The 16823-nt window shown below is 42.9% G+C and overlaps 1 protein-coding gene across 1 annotated transcript in view; it reads left to right on the top strand.

Moving 5' to 3' along the window:
• The window catches only part of MTOR (mechanistic target of rapamycin kinase), a 181479-nt gene that overhangs the window by 92369 nt on the left and 72287 nt on the right, over window positions 1–16823 (top strand). The window contains 4 exon segments of the mRNA XM_030185556.1: window positions 2878–2985; window positions 7536–7661; window positions 12302–12433; window positions 16272–16387. Coding sequence (XP_030041416.1) covers window positions 2878–2985; window positions 7536–7661; window positions 12302–12433; window positions 16272–16387 — 482 coding nt within the window.

Consider the following 16823-nt stretch of genomic DNA (forward strand, 5'->3'; position numbering starts at 1 on the left):
ACGCAGGACGAAGGGGCTCTTCTGCATCCCAACCTCCAGTCCCTGGCTCTCACGGCCTGGATGTTGAGGGCGTAGACTTTGCCTCTTTGGGTCTGCCAGAGGGTGTCTCCCGCATCTTGCTTGCTTCCAGGAAAGACTCCACTAAGAGAAGTTACTTCTTTCATTGGAGGAGGTTTGCCGTCTGGTGTGACAGCAAGACCCTAGATCCTCGCTCTTGTCCTACACAGACCCTGCTTGAATACCTTCTCCACTTGTCTGAGTCTGGTCTGAAGACCAACTCCGTAAGGGTTCACCTTAGTGCAATCAGTGCATACCATTACCAAGTGGAAGGTAAGCCGATCTCAGGACAGCCTTTAGTTGTTCGCTTCATGAGAGGTTTGCTTTTGTCAAAGCCCCCTGTCAAGCCTCCTACAGTGTCATGGGATCTCAATGTCGTTCTCACCCAGCTGATGAAACCTCCTTTCGAGCCACTGAATTCCTGCCATCCGAAGTACTTGACCTGGAAGGTCATTTTCTTGGTGGCAGTTACCTCGGCTCGTAGAGTCAGTGAGCTTCAGGCCCTGGTAGCCCAGGCCCCTTACACCAAATTTCATCACAACAGAGTAGTCCTCCGCACTCACCCTAAGTTTCTGCCAAAGGTTGTGTCGGAGTTCCATCTGAACCAGTCAATTGTCTTGCCAACATTCTTTCCCCGTCCTCATTCCTGCCCTGCTGAACGTCAGCTGCACACATTGGACTGCAAGAGAGCATTGGCCTTCTATCTGGAGCGGACACAGCCCCACAGACAGTCCGCCCAATTGTTTGTTTCTTTTGATCCCAACAAGAGGGGAGTGGCTGTAGGGAAACGCACCATATCCAATTGGCTAGCAGATTGCATTTCCTTCACTTACGCCCAGGCTGGGCTGGCTCTTGAGGGTCATGTCACGGCTCATAATGTTAGAGCCATGGCAGCGTCGGTAGCCCACTTGAAGTCAGCCACCATGGAGGAAATTTGCAAAGCTGCGACGTGGTCATCTGTCCACACATTCACATCTCATTACTGCCTGCAGCAGGATACCCGACGTGACAGTCGGTTCGGGCAGTCAGTTCTTCAGAACCTGTTTGGGCTTTAGGATCCAACTCCACCCCCCGAGGGCCCTGTTTGTTCTGTTCCAGGCTACACTCTCAGTTAGTTGGTAAATTTTTTAGGTCAATCTCGGTTATGTCCTCGCCGTTGCGAGGCCCAATTGACCAATGTTGTTGTTTTGAGTGAGCCTGGGGGCTAGGGATACCCCATCAGTGAGAACAAGCAGCCTGCTTGTCCTCGGAGAAAGCGAATGCTACATACCTGTAGAAGGTATTCTCCGAGGACAGCAGGCTGATTGTTCTCACAAACCCGCCCGCCTCCCCTTTGGAGTTGTGTCTTCCCTTGAAGTGTATTGTCTTGCTACATACTGGACTGGCCGGCTCGAGCCGGTTTCGGGCGGGAAGACGGCCGCGCATGCGCGGTGCGCGCGGGCGCGCGAGGGCTAGCAAAGGACTTTGCTAGTGAAGTTTCCGATTGGAGGGGCTGCCGTGGACGTCACCCATCAGTGAGAACAATCAGCCTGCTGTCCTCGGAGAATACCTTCTACAGGTATGTAGCATTCGCTTTTGTGTATTATGGAGGTGAAACAAAATCTCTTTCAGGATAAACCCAGTTCCTCTTTGAAGCTATAGATCAGTCAGATGGAAGCTGTCATATAGCAATGTATTTTTCATGAACATGTGTTGGGGCAGCAATAACGTAAACCTTTAATATTTTGATCTGGTCTGGACAGGTCTGGTTGCATTTGTGAGAAAATGTGATAGATCTTTGTAAGCATGGGAAACGAATGAAAAGAGGTAATGGTCACAATTACCAAATTGAGGTAATGGTCACAATTGCCAAATTTAGCCTGCATGGGATGAAGCAGTGAATAAGGATGTATAAGGTATTTGTCAGACCACACTTGAAATCTTTGAGGTTCAGTTTTGGATACCCATTTTCAGAAAGAATATTCAAACAATATAAAAGAATCTAAAAGAAAGAGCCACTAAGGGCCCTGTTTACTAAGCAGCATTATAGGCACGCTAACGTTTTTAACGCGTGTTAACCATGTACATGCCTACAAATCCCTATAGGCGCCTACACGGTTAGCACGTGAGCTAAATGTAGGCACGTTAAAAATGCTAATGCGCCTTAGTAAACAGGGCCATAAGTGAATAAAAGACACAGGGACTTAACTTAGGGTGTTTTACATACAAAAATAGTTTCAAAAATTACCATGTTTTATGCGTATTAATGCAATTTATTAACTAGACCTCTACTTGTATTTTAAATGTAATTTGAACAAGTTGTTAAGAAAAAAAATTATGAGTAATATAGTTAAGGTGTTGAAGAAAAGTACTAATCCAGGAATTTAGGGCCAGGAAGAATGTTTTCTCTGTTGTAGAATTGGCTATAGGTGGAAGGTGGGGGAGTGGGAATTCATCCCTTAGAAAGGGCTGTTAAACAGTCAGAAGACAGTTCCTCTGATCTTCTTTTGATCAAATCAACTGTATAATATCAGCCCGAGAGGAGATGGTTTCTCACGTCTTCTGCCAGATGAGATTTGGAGGGTGGAAGTGTCTAGTGTTATTAGAAAGAATAAACTTAAAGAATGGATTGATATTTATTTTGCATATCATGAGGAAGAAGGCTTGTAGAAACATGCACAAAGCCTTCCCCTTTTAGCCAGGACAGTGTTTGGGTAGTATAAAGAAAGGCCAAACGTAAGCATTATACCCAGTGCTCTGATGTTAGATACTTGAGGTCTAGATTAGATGTAAATTGAATGGTGGTGACACAGCATGAAATGTAATTCCTTTTCTCTTTAGGCTATGGTATCCTGCCAGATGCTGTCAGAACTGGAAGAAGTCATTCAGTATAAACTTGTACCAGAACGAAGAGAAATAATCCGCCAGACGTGGTGGGAGAGATTGCAGGTGAGCTTATGTTCTCCATATCCTGAATGGTAATATTATATTCGGATTTATTTTTCTGCACCTTATACCTAGAGCGACGTTACCACCTTTATATAGGTAGCTACTGAGACTGCACATTGCACTGTTCTAGAGGCTGTACTTTCACACAGACATTGAGAGGATGACTGTAGTAAAAAGAAAGAATTGAGGGTCTGCAGTACAAACTCTTTAAAGACAAGAGAAAAGAGGAGATAGTAGAAACATTTCAAAGTGGTTTGTGTTTAGTTTTATTTGATATTTTATTTTATTTATTTATTTTATATCATTTATACCCCACATTTTCTCACCACTGGCAGGCTCAATGTGGCTTACAACATTTAGGAAACAAGTAAAGTACAATAAAGTGAAAGGGATATGGATGGTGTAAAGTTACAGGGGTAAGATAAAGTAATTGAGTTCACAATTACCTCTTTTCCTTAAAAGCAAACCCAAAGCGGTGTACAATTGTAACCCTGAAGGGATAAAATGTTTACTTGTCCATGCAGGTTGGGTCCGGTGGTCTGGTCTGGATCTGAGGTGCGATCGGGGCAGAGGCTGCAATGCCACAGGTGTATTGCGGTGACAGGCAGTGCTGGAGCATGCGTGGGGAGTATGAGCGGCAACAGAGGAGTCAGGCTGCACTGGGCTTGTTTGTGTTGAGCATGCGTGGTTTCTTCACACATGCACAGAGGGCTGGGAATTGGGCCTGAACTGGAAGTGGCCCGATTTGGAGAGATGGGCCAGTCTGGTGGAGGGGTTTCACTGCAGAATGTTTGGTTAGTGCTGGGGGAGCGCTCCAGAGAGCCTCTCTGAAGATTTTTGAAGCAGATTCTGGTGGTACCTAGGACAGCCAGGTGCGCATGCATGCAGTGAAGGGATCCAGAGCAGCATCAGGTGCCAGTGGCGGGCCAGCTCATGGGCAGAGCCATGCAGCGGAAGATAGCATGGTGCATCCCTATATTGAAGCTGTTGTAAACCCTAGGAATGTAAGAAAGGCGGGGAGACCTTTCTTTGGGGTTTTGCTGTATTCTTTTATTTAATTTCTACCTAGGAAATTGCACTTTGGGATGAAAAGAATTCTGGTGTGGCATTTGTCAGAGTGTGCTGGCAGAATCCTTGGCAGGATTCTAAACTGCCAAAGAAGACAGTTGGGAGGGTAAACTTGTGAAGGACAGGCGTATATGTGTGTGCTCATCTGTCATGATTTTAAAAATAGGTATTTTTGTGGAAAACAGGACTGGAGTGGAGTGTGTGTTGAAGCTGTGAATGAACTAGTTAAAATGTTTTTGGGGGGGAAGGCTGAACTTTTGTACGGTGGGGGGGGGGGAGAGAATATTCAGAGACTGAGTTCTGACTATGAGGAACTTAAAAGGGCTGTGAACATAACTTCTGAGAGAGTGAGAGAGAGTGTGATTGGAACATGTGAGTAATAAGAGATGCTTTTGGGCTGTTGCTGTGGACTGGGATTTATTTTGCAGTTCAGGGCTTTGCTCTTCGGTCTCTTCACAGCACCTAGAATGTTTCCCAAGGTTATGGTGGTGGTGGTGGTGATATCAGCCTTCCTTCAGCACCATGGAATCAGACTTTACCCGTATCTCAATGACTGGCTCATTCGTGCATTGTCCTGTTTGGACAACGTGGCAGCGATGGACAAAGTTGTCCATCTTCTGCCGTCATTGGGTTGGGTGATCAATTTCGAGAAGAGCAGACTAACTCCATTGCAGATGCAGGAGTATCTGCAGATTAGTAAGAATCCCAGTATCAATGGTAAAGTTTGAGTGAAGGAAAAACAATACAATATCAGTAAGTTCAGAAGACACATTAAGATACAGGATAGAAAGAAAGAAAGAAAGAGGACCTGCAAGTTTAATGAATTCCAGGAGGAGCCAGTCGTTCAATCTGAAGATTAAAAGCTTTCTTAAATAAATAGGTTATGAGAAGGGCTCTAAATTTTTGATTGGAGGGTTCTAATCTTAAAATAAGAAGGAAAGGAATTCCATAAGGAAGGTGCAGTGTAAATGAAAGCCCTGTTTCTTCTAACTTGATAGTGTGCTTTTTGTAATGATGGGAATTTTAGGTGAAAGGTGAAATTTTCCAGAGAAATGGGTATTCATGGGCAATTTCCAAAAGGCTCACATAGATGCAAACATGTGGACTTTAGGACAGTTTTCAGAGAACCGCTGTGACAAAACAGTGGGTTTTAAGCCTGTAAACTGTAATAATTACTTCTTGAAGTGTGTGACAGAATAGTGTGTTTTAAGCTTGAAAACCTGCCGCATTATTCTTGAAGTGTGTTTCTCTACTTTGGCCAGCAGATGGTGCATGTTTATGTTTTGAAGCTGCTGCAGAACCAAGGCTGTTTCCGTAGTTTAAGCCTTTCGGAAAGGCAGTCTGCAGTATACTTTCAAAGATAGTTGTTCTGGGCTCTGATTGGCCCAGGAGCTCATTTTCATTTGGATTTTACTGGCTTTTCCCCCAGACTTAACCAGGAAGAAAAGAGAGAGGGGTCTCTTTGCTAAGGCCCTGTGATCAGTTATATTGGATAATCTGTGAACAGCATATTTCCTGATCTTTTTTCCTGTTTAGTTAGTGTTATAATTGATCCATATTTCAGTTACCTGTTATTGTTTGCTGATTTGCTGATTGCAGTTTTAATGTCCATTGTTCAGTATTTTTAAAACAGTAATTTATTGCCTCTTCTGTCAGGACTGATCCTGGTGGTTTGAGTGTTGGGTCTGTGAGTGTTTCCTGGGAACTGTGGGATCACTGGGAGTGTGGCCCCAATCATTGGGGATAATTTGAGAGTGGGAGACTCGCCCAAAGGCGGTTGTGACCCAGTTGGTGGGAGGAAGGTGCTAGTGTAGCGCACAAGCGGCAGGTGCAAGCGGACCAGAGCTGTGCTGGGATAAACCCTCTAAGTGGCTGCGGGGTAACCACAGGCAGGTGGCTAGGTGTTTCATCACAAAGTGTATTTCTCTAGTTTGGCTAGCAGATAGTGCATATTTATGTTTAAAGCTGTTACAGAGACATGACACTTCCTTCTTTAGTTTAAGACAGAGAAGAAGTTAACCTGCGGTGATGTGGCCAGTTACTTTTAAAATTTGCTGTTCTGGGCTCTGATTGGCACAGGAGCTCAAATTCCGCTAGAATGTACTGGCTTTTTCTCAAGTCTTAGCCAGGGAAAAGAGAGAGAAAGATCTCGTTGCTGAGGCCCTGTGAACAGTTAAATTTGATAACCTGTGAGCAGCTATATGTCCTGAACTCCCCAGGTACTATTTAGATAGTAAACAAATGTTCAGGTAGTGTTATAATTGATCCGTATTTGTTACCTGTTATTGTTTTGCTGATTGCACCTTTTCTGTTCATTGTTCTAATTTTTCATGACAATAAACATTTTTAGTTTATTTCCTCTTCTGGTCTGGACTGACCAAGAATCCTGGTGGTTTGTGTGTTGGGTCTGTGAGTGTTTTCCGGGAACTGTGGGACCACTGGGAGTGTGGCCCCAGTAACCTAGGAATCACTGGGAATAATTTGAGAGCGTGAGATTCACCCAGAGGCAGTTGGGACCCAGTCGGTGGGAGGAAAGTGCTAGTGTAGGGCACAAGCAGCAGGTGCAGGCGTACTTGAGCTATGCTGGGGATAGACCCTCTAAGTGGCCGTGGGGTAGCCCCAGGTGGGTGGCTAGGCATTCCGTGACAACCACCAGTATTGCCTTTGTTTAAAATTTAGCAAAAATATGTTATGCACTTTAAAAGTTTCCACTTACACTGAACTTTCCCATTGGTTACCAGTAGTGTGTGCTTTGTAGGCACTTTGGAGATTGTGACAAAGCTGTGTTACCAGAATGCATTTGTGTTGGGATGTTATTTATTTTGTTTCGTAAGGACCAGTGATTGTGCCAGGTAAATAAAAATAATAAATATCAATAATTTAAATCCATCTGTAAACACAGCAAAAGTCATAGACAAATCATGGCTGTACTCAAAAACCAAAGAGCAAAACAAAAAGTACTAGGAGCCTTCAAAAAAAGGGGGAATAAAACCTTTAATCATGTGTTTTGATGAACAAATCTTTGAATGGACCCGACACGGTCTGTGTTTCAGTGCTCAGCGCCTGCGTCAGGGGTCACGAAGTGTAGCAGAGTATATACGGCAATATTATAAAATTCAGTACGTTTGCTGAAAGCAATATGCTGCGCCGCCATGCTGTCCCGTCGCATTAGATCAAGCAGAGAGATACTCTCGTAAACAAACTCCTTTAGTCACGCAATCACTGAGCTATAGTGAGGATGATGTCAATGGAAAGGAGTGTTGTCTGTCGACAACTGCTGGCTGAGCAGCATAAACGTATGCACCTGGACTGATCTAGCTGGACTCAAGGAATGGAAATTAAAACAGATAAGAGTAAGCTTCTTAAGGAAAAAAAAATAATGTGATTGATCTAGCTGTTTTTCTGCTGAATATTGGTAAAGTATACTTTGATTTCTTTGAAAATCTACTACAAAAAGGTGCTGTTTGTTCTTCTGTTCTCAGGGCTGCCAGAGGATTGTGGAGGACTGGCAGAGAATACTTATGGTTCAGTCGCTGGTTGTCAGCCCTCATGAGGACATGCGAACTTGGCTTAAATATGCTAGTCTGTGTGGGAAAAGTGGGCGCTTGGTGAGTTCTCCTGATTTCCTATCATCTGTCTCCCTACATGCAAAATGTTTCATTGATGACTGGCTATTCTCAGTAGCAAGTGAATCATCAAGTCTCAATGTGATTTATAAACAGTAGAAATATCCCCAGAACCTGGCTGTTCTGGGAACGTCCGTTTCAATTCATAATATAAATGTTAGCTCAGATACTTATATAATTCTTTTCCTACTTTAACCCTAAGAAAGTTTTGCCTAGCAGTTGAACCTTGTGTTAGAACAATGATGACCTAAATTGATGATTCCATAGCATCCTATCAGACAGTCCAGACCAGCGGATGGAGACAGAGGAAGAAAATAGTTCTTGTGACTCGCCCCTTAAGGTATTATGCGGCACAGAATGTTCAGTTTTTCCTCTGTCTTCCAAGCAAATGGATGATGGGCCAACAGCCCTGCCTCTGACCAGGTTTATAATTAGTTTCAGTTGAACTTTAACTACCCTTTTGGGGGTTTCTGCTCCTGTTCCAGTTTTATACTGAGATTTGGTTGAGTTTGGGGGTGCCTATTTGGCTTGTTCTCCTGAACCAGCTTCTCAGCTGTGTTCCAGTTGAGTTGGGGTGCCCTCTTGGGCTTGTTCTCCTGACCCAGTTTAATGCCTGGAGTTCAGTTGAGTTGGGGTGCCATCTTTGGCATAAGCTCCTATTAAATAAAAGCAGCTGTTTCTGTGGAGCTGAGGTATATCTCACACGTCTCTGAGTTCCCTCCCACCCCACCCCTTGTCGGACCATTGGACCTCCAGCATCTCCTGTAGAAGTGAGCCTATTTTGATTTATTTCAGTTATTTCATCGCTCTGGTGTTTGTGCCTCTGTTCCTTATTAAGCTCTCAATGATATCTAGCTTGACTTTTTCTCACAGCAGGGGTCACTGACAGGAACCTTTGTTCTTCTGGTTTCTATAAGCAGTGAAATGTTCCATGTGACTATAAGCAGCAAATATTTATTTGTCTCTCTTTATGTGGAGGATTAACTACTTCTATTTCGGTGCAATATTAAATTTTCTTCAGTGTTCTAGACTGTTACAGTTTTTCCCACCAAAATTCTTTTTCAATTTCTGCCAGCTTGTGTTTGTTTTTTTAAATGTTTCCCCCATGTTTGATTCACAGAAAGCATATCCAGACATTTATTAGCTCTCCTTGTTAAAAAAAAAAAATGATTTTACAGTACAGTTTCGCCAGGCTATACAAACCACCTACGTTGTGTGATTCTGCAGTGTAGCTGTTTTGCACAGCAGCTAGTACTGGCATTAGCCACCACTGTTATACAACTACAGGAAGTCTCTAATATTATGGAGGTTTTTCTCAGACTAATAGGCTCCCATCATGGGTTGTCCTGTCTGAGTGTCTCATGTCGCAGGGCCTTTCTGCCCTCTTCTTGCTCTTACAAAGACATTTAAGTTTTCATGTCTGAAAAGAGCACTGTTTGATACCAAGTCAGTCAATAGCTATTCTCATTGGTCCCACTTTTTTATTCTCATCAAAGGTTACTTCCTTGGTTGTCATCGATGTAGATTGGGAAGTACAGTGGTTTTTTCAGCCCCTGATAGCTTTCTTCCTATATTTCCTTCTCTAGATATTCAACTCCTCCAGGACTTCTCTTGTAGTTACAGTATTCCCATTCATATGTGTACCATAGTCATAGGCTGTTGCCTTCAAAGACTCTTTCAAGGAAAACATCAGTTGGGTTTGTTTCTTGCACATCTCTTACATTTATTTATTTATTTATTTACAGCACTTATATCCCACAATTTCCCACCCAAGGGTAGGCCCAATGTGGCTTACAACAATCTACATAAACATACAGCAGGCAAGGTCAAAACAGTTAATGTTCTAGAAGTATAATGGGAAAGGACAGAAGTGAGGTGAAGAGAAAGAGAAAAAGCAGAGGTGGTAATATGACAGCGGGGAAGACAGTTCAGAAGTTAGAGATGCCAGTTGTTGTTTTCTATTATCCCATCTTATCTTGGGAATCACATCCTTTTCCATACCTTTTGTCTTTCCAGAGCCCTTCTGATTGCTCTTGGTTCTTTCTACTTGGTACTGCTGGAAAGACTGTCTAAGGCTATTCCGGTTTATCTATCTCTTTCTGTCAGGTTACTTGACTGGGGAGATCAATGATGCATTTATTTGTAAAATTCTTTATCTTTTTTTGAGTGTTCAAATCTTTAAGTCCTGCCCTATGCTGGGGACACTGCTTTGCTACATCCCATTGGTCTGGACTGGTTTGATAGGATTCTGTGGAAGGAAAAGTTATGTCTTACCTGATAGCTTTCTTTCCTTTAGTCCTATCAGACCAGTCCAGAATCCCTCCCTGTTTAATTTTATTTTGCTTACAAGCTATATTTTTCAGGTATCACAGATTCTACTTGTACGTTTTTCCTAACCCAGTAGTTCCAAAACCCTAGTCCTGGAGGCACCCCAGCCAGTCAGGTTTTCAGAATATCCACAATGAATATTTATGAGAGAGATTTGCATGCTTGCCTCCACTACATGCAAATCTCTCTCATGATTATTCATTGTGGATATCCTGAAAACCTGACTGGCTGGGGTGCCTCCAGGATCAGGTTTGGGAACCACTGCTAACCTATTGTATATCACACGTCTCCTGACTCAGTGAAATGTCTGCTTGTCAGTAAGAGTGTGCTCCTCACCAGCTGGTAAAATTATTACCTGATTGAATTACTTGGTCTCAAAGTTTCAATATTGGACATCAGGCAGATTTTGAGCACCATTATTGGCTACTCAAAGTACTGAACATTCTGTGCTGCATAATAACCTTAAGAGGCAAGTCATGAGAACTATTTTCTTACTCTGTCTCCATCCGCTAGTGGAGGGACACAACCCATTGGTTTAAAGTGGTCTGATAACTTTTCGGTCTCTAGAGCCCTCACGTGATCAGAGTGAGGAACTTATAGGCACCCAAGAAGAGCGAGTCTGGAATGGTCACATATGCAACAAAGCAGTGCTGACAGCCAGAGGACTGCTAAGATGTATAAGGAGGGATATTACCAGTAGTAAAAATGAATTAATACACCATATGAAGTAGTGCATTCAATTCTGGAATCTAAATTTAAAGGACATACATTAGAGAAAGTTCAGAGAGAGAGAGTTGAGAAAAAGGTAATTAACATGTTGCGAAGTCTGTATCATAAACCCTACGAGTATGACTTAAGACTATGTCTTTCTCAAAAGAAAGGAAGGATATAAGGTATAAATAATGCATAAGAGAAAAGTAATTTTCAGTGGATGGAGTTTATAAGTGGTAAGAGGTTGAAAAGGCAGTAACAGAGAAAAATTTCCTCACTAAAGGATGGTAAATATAAGAAACAGATGCTTTTAAATGGAGGTGTTGAAGACAAAAATAGTACCAGAATTTAAATAAAACCAGGAATAAACACAAAAAGTCAATTTTAAGTGGCAGGCCACTTGCATAAAGTTAAATGGATTTATTATGTGGCTAACTTTGTGTAGGTCGTCTGGGTTGGAAGTCAGGCATTTAAGACCATTAGTATTTTAGAAGAGGCTTGGCGAATGCAGAGCATTTCCTAAAATAGGTATAGTGCCACCAAAAAAAAAAAGCAAAACCTCACATATAGTTGATGCCTTGAACAGCCATTTTACAAAATAATTTTTAAAAAAGTTTAAAACAAGAGTGACATTGCTGGGGGTTGAAAAAACATTTATGAGTGTAAATTGGAGTGTATATATAAGTACTGAGATTACTACCTGTATGTATAAATGGTGTCACTTATATGTATAAGTGGTGGGTTTGGAAATCTGCATATCCACAGGGCACAGATTAAGGACCTGTCCTCAAAGAGTTAAACTTTTTGCAGTTGGTGCTGGTTTTGAATCCCAGAGAGCTTAATTCCCCACTCAAGCTTTCCTTTAAATTCCAGGTCTACATGAGCAGTTATTTGTGTAAATGTTGTCAAGAAAGTTCCTGAGGTATATAGGTATTGCCATTCTAAATACATGTGTATACACTGAAGGACCATTCAAACCCCTCCTTTAAATTTATGCATGCCATGATATATCTATACAAGTAGTGCCCATGCTGTTTTATGCACGTTCCTACATTTTTTACAAGCAAATGACAGGTAATTATTTTATAAAATCACCTCTTATACATTTAAGTTTATATGGATTTTGAGCATCGCCACCAATTTAAGTGAATTTTATGCTTGCTATTGGTGTGACACTACTTAAACAAATCTGTTTAGTGGTTGAATATCACCACTTAAACAACTAACTTTTTGGCCAGGCCCAGAAGGCCCTTAGCTGTGTCCCATTTTTAATGGGTGAATTTGGTTTTGGGTTTTATAGCAGTTGGCATTGATTACATAAGTACTTTTAAATATTGTCCCCAAAGTATGCTATAATTGCAGGGAAAAAGAATAAAGCCAGAAATCAGCTAGAGTTGGCTGTTTTGAGGTGAGAATTTAAAATAGTTACACTAGATGGGTCTTAACGATCCTTTTCTCCATTTCTTTAGACCTGGGATAGCCAGTTAGATGTGTGCCTGAGCATCATTAACTGTCAGGTCGTGGATTGAGGAAACAAAACCAGCTACTGTTATAACCTGCTTTCCGATTGCTCTTATTTCAAGGCTTTGTCTCACAAGACTCTTGTCCTGCTTCTGGGAGTAGATCCTTCTCGGCAGCTTGATCACCCATTGCCAACAGTTCATCCTCAAGTCACCTATGCATACATGAAGCACATGTGGAAGAGTGCCCGCAAGGTAATGGGATATTAGTTAATCAGAGCCGCTGAGAGATAGAGCCGGGCCCAGGGCTGCCACCGCCCCCTTACTTTCCTGCATCTGCTCCTTCCTTGGTCTGTCACTCTTCTGCTCATGTGTGCCGAGACCCGGGTTATCATGTTAACCTGGTAACCTGAGTCCTGACACACAGGAACAGGCTAGAGAGACAGAGAGCGGAACCTTCTGCCTGCCCCCAGAAGCCTTGCTGGCATGGCCCCCCCCCCCCTCCTTGGACGCGAGACCCGGGGAATCTTGTCCTTCCCCACCCCCAGCAGCCCTGCTTATAATCCATTAGGGTTCAATACTTTTGAATCCATAGATATTGGCTCAGGTTCCTGCTTTAAAGCTGATATAAGGTGCTACTGAAGTGACACTTGTAACCAAGTTAGGAAAGAGCCAGATCTCAAACAAATGCATCCTATTGTCAGCCACAAAGGTTTGTTCTGTAATATTTGTATGATAAACAGGAAAATTATTAGGAGCATTGTATGATGATCATTTTATTTAGAATAAATAAGAAAAGATGCTTTGCAGGAAAGATTAAGAAAAATAAACATGTCTACAGACCTATCTAAAAGAGACTATTAAGGCTGTAGAAAAGTCACTCTTCTATTGGTATCATTGTTCATCTCCACATCATCCTTAGCTACAGCTTGGAATTACTCTTGTTTTCAGTATTTTCTGCTTGCAACTACTAGTAATAAAATCTGTTGGTTGTAGAATTAATTAAAAACCTTATCTGCCACGACTTGTTATAAACTTGGCCAATAAAATGACCAATTCAGAGATTTCTGTTTTTCTTTTTGACCTGGCAGTTTTCTTCTTCTTTTGTACGCTTTCAGCTCAATTGAAACTGTTGGATTATGGTGCCATAAACTTTTATTTGCAGCTTTCTGAGTATTCCCCTCCTGCCAACACACACTGTTTTTATATCTCCTTTCCAATTCAGTCAGACCATTACAGTAACCATGGCTCCCTCTGGAGTCCACTTAGTATTGATCTTAAGTTGTAGTAATACAGCAAATAATGGTATTTCCATTACATAACATCCCACTATTCCAGAACTTGTGGGATCATTGTGTCTTGTCAACCAGAAGGTGGAGATAGAGAACTGAAAACTGAGCCGAGACATATCTGTGTTGGAATCCAGTCCAGCTGTTCAATATTTTCCATCTCCAGCAGGTGGATGGACACACTTTTCAGCCTCTGGTTCTGAGTGATTTGCTCCTGGTCCAGTTGGTCAACTGGTCCCTAGTTGAGCTTTGTAGGTGGCTTTCATCTGCAGAATCATATCTGGAGATCTTCAGATCCCTGTCTCTGGTGCCCTGTGAATTTATTACTTCCCTCCATTCACCTCTCCCCTGTTACTTGTGTATCTCTCCTTTCCAGCACAACAACCTTAAAAAATAAAATAAAAAGAGAGAAGAAGGAAAGAGGTGTACTGGAGAGTGTGGGACAGAGTTATCAGTCCTGATTCTGTTTTATCTGGGGAAAGATTTGTGGTGACTGTGAACTTAGGGGGTGCAGCCAGCAGTGATATGTCCAACTAAAGTTTGTCGCAGAACCACTTGGAGGGCTGCAGTTTCTACTTGGTGCATGGGAGAGATCCTGACTCACCGCTTGGGACTGCGTGGTGCAGCGCTTGTGACGGTCGGGATGAATGGCAACTCCCATGGAGGCAGTTAAGTGGTGTTCCCGCTGTGGGACCTGCAAGCCATTGTCAGGGAATTGCAGTGCATGCAAGTCTGGAATCCTGTGAGACGTGGAGGAAATGGTCAGCAGCAGCACATCTTCAGATTTGGTTCAACATCTGAATATGCCGGGGAATTCGGGCTCTCCAGCAGGGCCGGTGCACAATTTGATGCAGGAGAGCTTGGGACTGGGCACCATTTTGTCAGACCAACTGTCAGTGAGGAATAGCCTCTGATCATGTGTAGAGCACAGGTGCCATTTTAAAACCTCAGGGCCCGACAGAGCATTCAGCTGCATTGGGATCTTTGTTTTCTCTTTCACCAGGCCTATTGACTGAAGCAGGGACTGTCTGAGTTGCTGCAAGGTGTTTCAGTTTCTCACCATCGCTGCACCTCTGACTCCTAAGAGATCTTGTTTAGACCTCCAGGAGTGGGCAGATGAAGCTGTGCTTCTTCCTCCTTATCTGATGTGACCTGGGTCTATTCAGAGGAGCCATCTTTGAAGGAGCCGATAGAGGAGGGAGAGCTCCCTACTGAGGAGGAGGAGGGATGACCTGAAAGTGCTGAAGTGGTTTCATAAAGAGGAGCTCAATACTCTTTATTTCTAAGTCATTGGTGGTGCTTTCCATTGAGGAGCCTTCTGCTTTGGCATCAAGAGTTCCATTTTCGTCGATCATGAAGAGGCCTAGAGGTCCTCCAAAGGTTTTCCTGACGTATCTTGACATTCAGGATCTGATTACAGCAGAATGGGTCTTACCAAATGCAGGGTTAAGAGTGGGAAGAGCCATGGCTCGCTTCTACCTGTTGGTTCTAGAGGAGAAAGAGAAATTGCAGCTTCCCAGGGTGGACTCACTTGTTACGGTGGTGACTAAGAAGACCACCTTGCCAGTGGAAGGGGGCATTGCCCTGAAAGACCTAGGGCCCAATATTCAGACCTTGGGATTTAGCCTGGTTAAATCCCGTGGCCGTCGCTGAGCCTGAATTTTTAATACCGGGCAATTTCCGGTGACTGGCATTGAATACCCGGTTTATTTTTGGCCAGTTCAAACTTAACCAGCCAAGCTGATATTCAGCGCAAGCTGGTTAAGTATGAACCAGCCAAATATAGGCCTGGTGTTCAGGCGGCCAAATATGGCCACCAAACTTAGCCAGTGATGCGCTGAAAATCGGCAGATAGCTAATTATATCGCTCGATATAATTTTCAGTGGGTCATAGCCGGCCATGTTGTGCTGAAAATTTGCAGGTAGCCAGTTATGGGGCATTTAACTGGCCAAGATAGGAAGCTAGAAGTTCACTGAAACAACCCTTTGAAGTGTCCTCTTTGGGCCTTCAGGCGACGGTGTGCAGCTCGTTCTTGGCAAGAGCGTGCCTGAAGTGTCATCAACAGTCTGCTAAAGGTGGTTCTTCTCCAGAAGATTTAACACTGCCACAGTGATTTGTTCTAGTAAGTTTATTTTGCTTAAAGTAAAATGCACAAATTGTTTTGTCTGTGAAGTGCAGGTTAATTAAATTAAACTAAATGTGTAAGGATTTCCTGTCTCATATTTGTTTGCATTACCACCATCATGTCAAGCAGCATTTCATATGTTTGTGAGGCCCTAGTTTCCTGTAAGTAACTGGTACTGACTGGTGCCAATCAAGTCCTTCAGTGCTCCCTGGAGTAGAATGGAAACACAAGCTTCAAAAAGCATTGTGCAGAGTCTCAGTTGATGTTTTGTTTCTTCTGAGAATTAGATGAGAGATGTGGAAGAAATGTGCCACCTCCTGTGCTGATTATTGGGTCTTACGAAAGGACTGGTATAGCAGAAAAACCTTTGCACAGGAAAGTGTGAGGAGTTCATCTGACCCCCATATGAAAAGCCTGTGTATAACACTGAGAGTAATGCCTGTTTCATATCTTTAATTCCATTGCCCTACCAAAAATATTATTCTTGTGTGACAGTTCCTGTTCAGAGTTGGAGGCGCCTCCTTTGAGGTGGAGTTCATAGACGGTATAAGAGGATAGAGGATATAACGACAGTGTGACTGAGAGACCATTCTAGCAAGTTTTAGTTTATTTGAATAAGTCAAGTCACTTGATATCGCATTTGGATTTGCTTCCTGATTAACTCTTGTTGAATTTTAGATCGAAGCATTCCAGCACATGCAGCACTTTGTGCAAACTGTGCAACAGCAGGCGCAGCATGCCATTGCGGCTGAGGACCAGCAGCACAAGCAGGAGCTCCACAAACTTATGGCGCGGTAAGTACCCATCCCATACTCATGCAAATGTGAACAGAGCAACCTGGCATTTTTAGCAGCAATCTGAAACACATAGGCATATTGTCCCCTGTACTTTTAGGATATAACTTTATAAGCTTTTTTTCACAAGTAAACCCTATCTTCTCCATGGGCAGGGGAGATCTTGACACCACACTGGGGATGACATCTTCAGGGAGAAAGCTGAGTCAGGATTAGCCTCCCAGAGCTCAGAAAACTGGAAAAGTTTTCTGAGACAGCACTGGTGTTCCCATGCTCCTGCTTGTGATAGTTGCCTTTGGTGGTTTTTTTCATCAAGAATTAGCTTCCATCTATAAGTTTGTAATTAAGGGTCAATTGTCATCAAAACATTTTGAAAATTGAGTTTAATCTTTTGGAGAAGATTTTCACCAGAGCGAAAACCTGGATTCAGGTGTTT

The sequence above is a fragment of the Microcaecilia unicolor genome, chromosome 13 (assembly GCF_901765095.1).
Source record: "Microcaecilia unicolor chromosome 13, aMicUni1.1, whole genome shotgun sequence".
NCBI classification, from domain to species: Eukaryota; Metazoa; Chordata; class Amphibia; order Gymnophiona; family Siphonopidae; genus Microcaecilia; species Microcaecilia unicolor.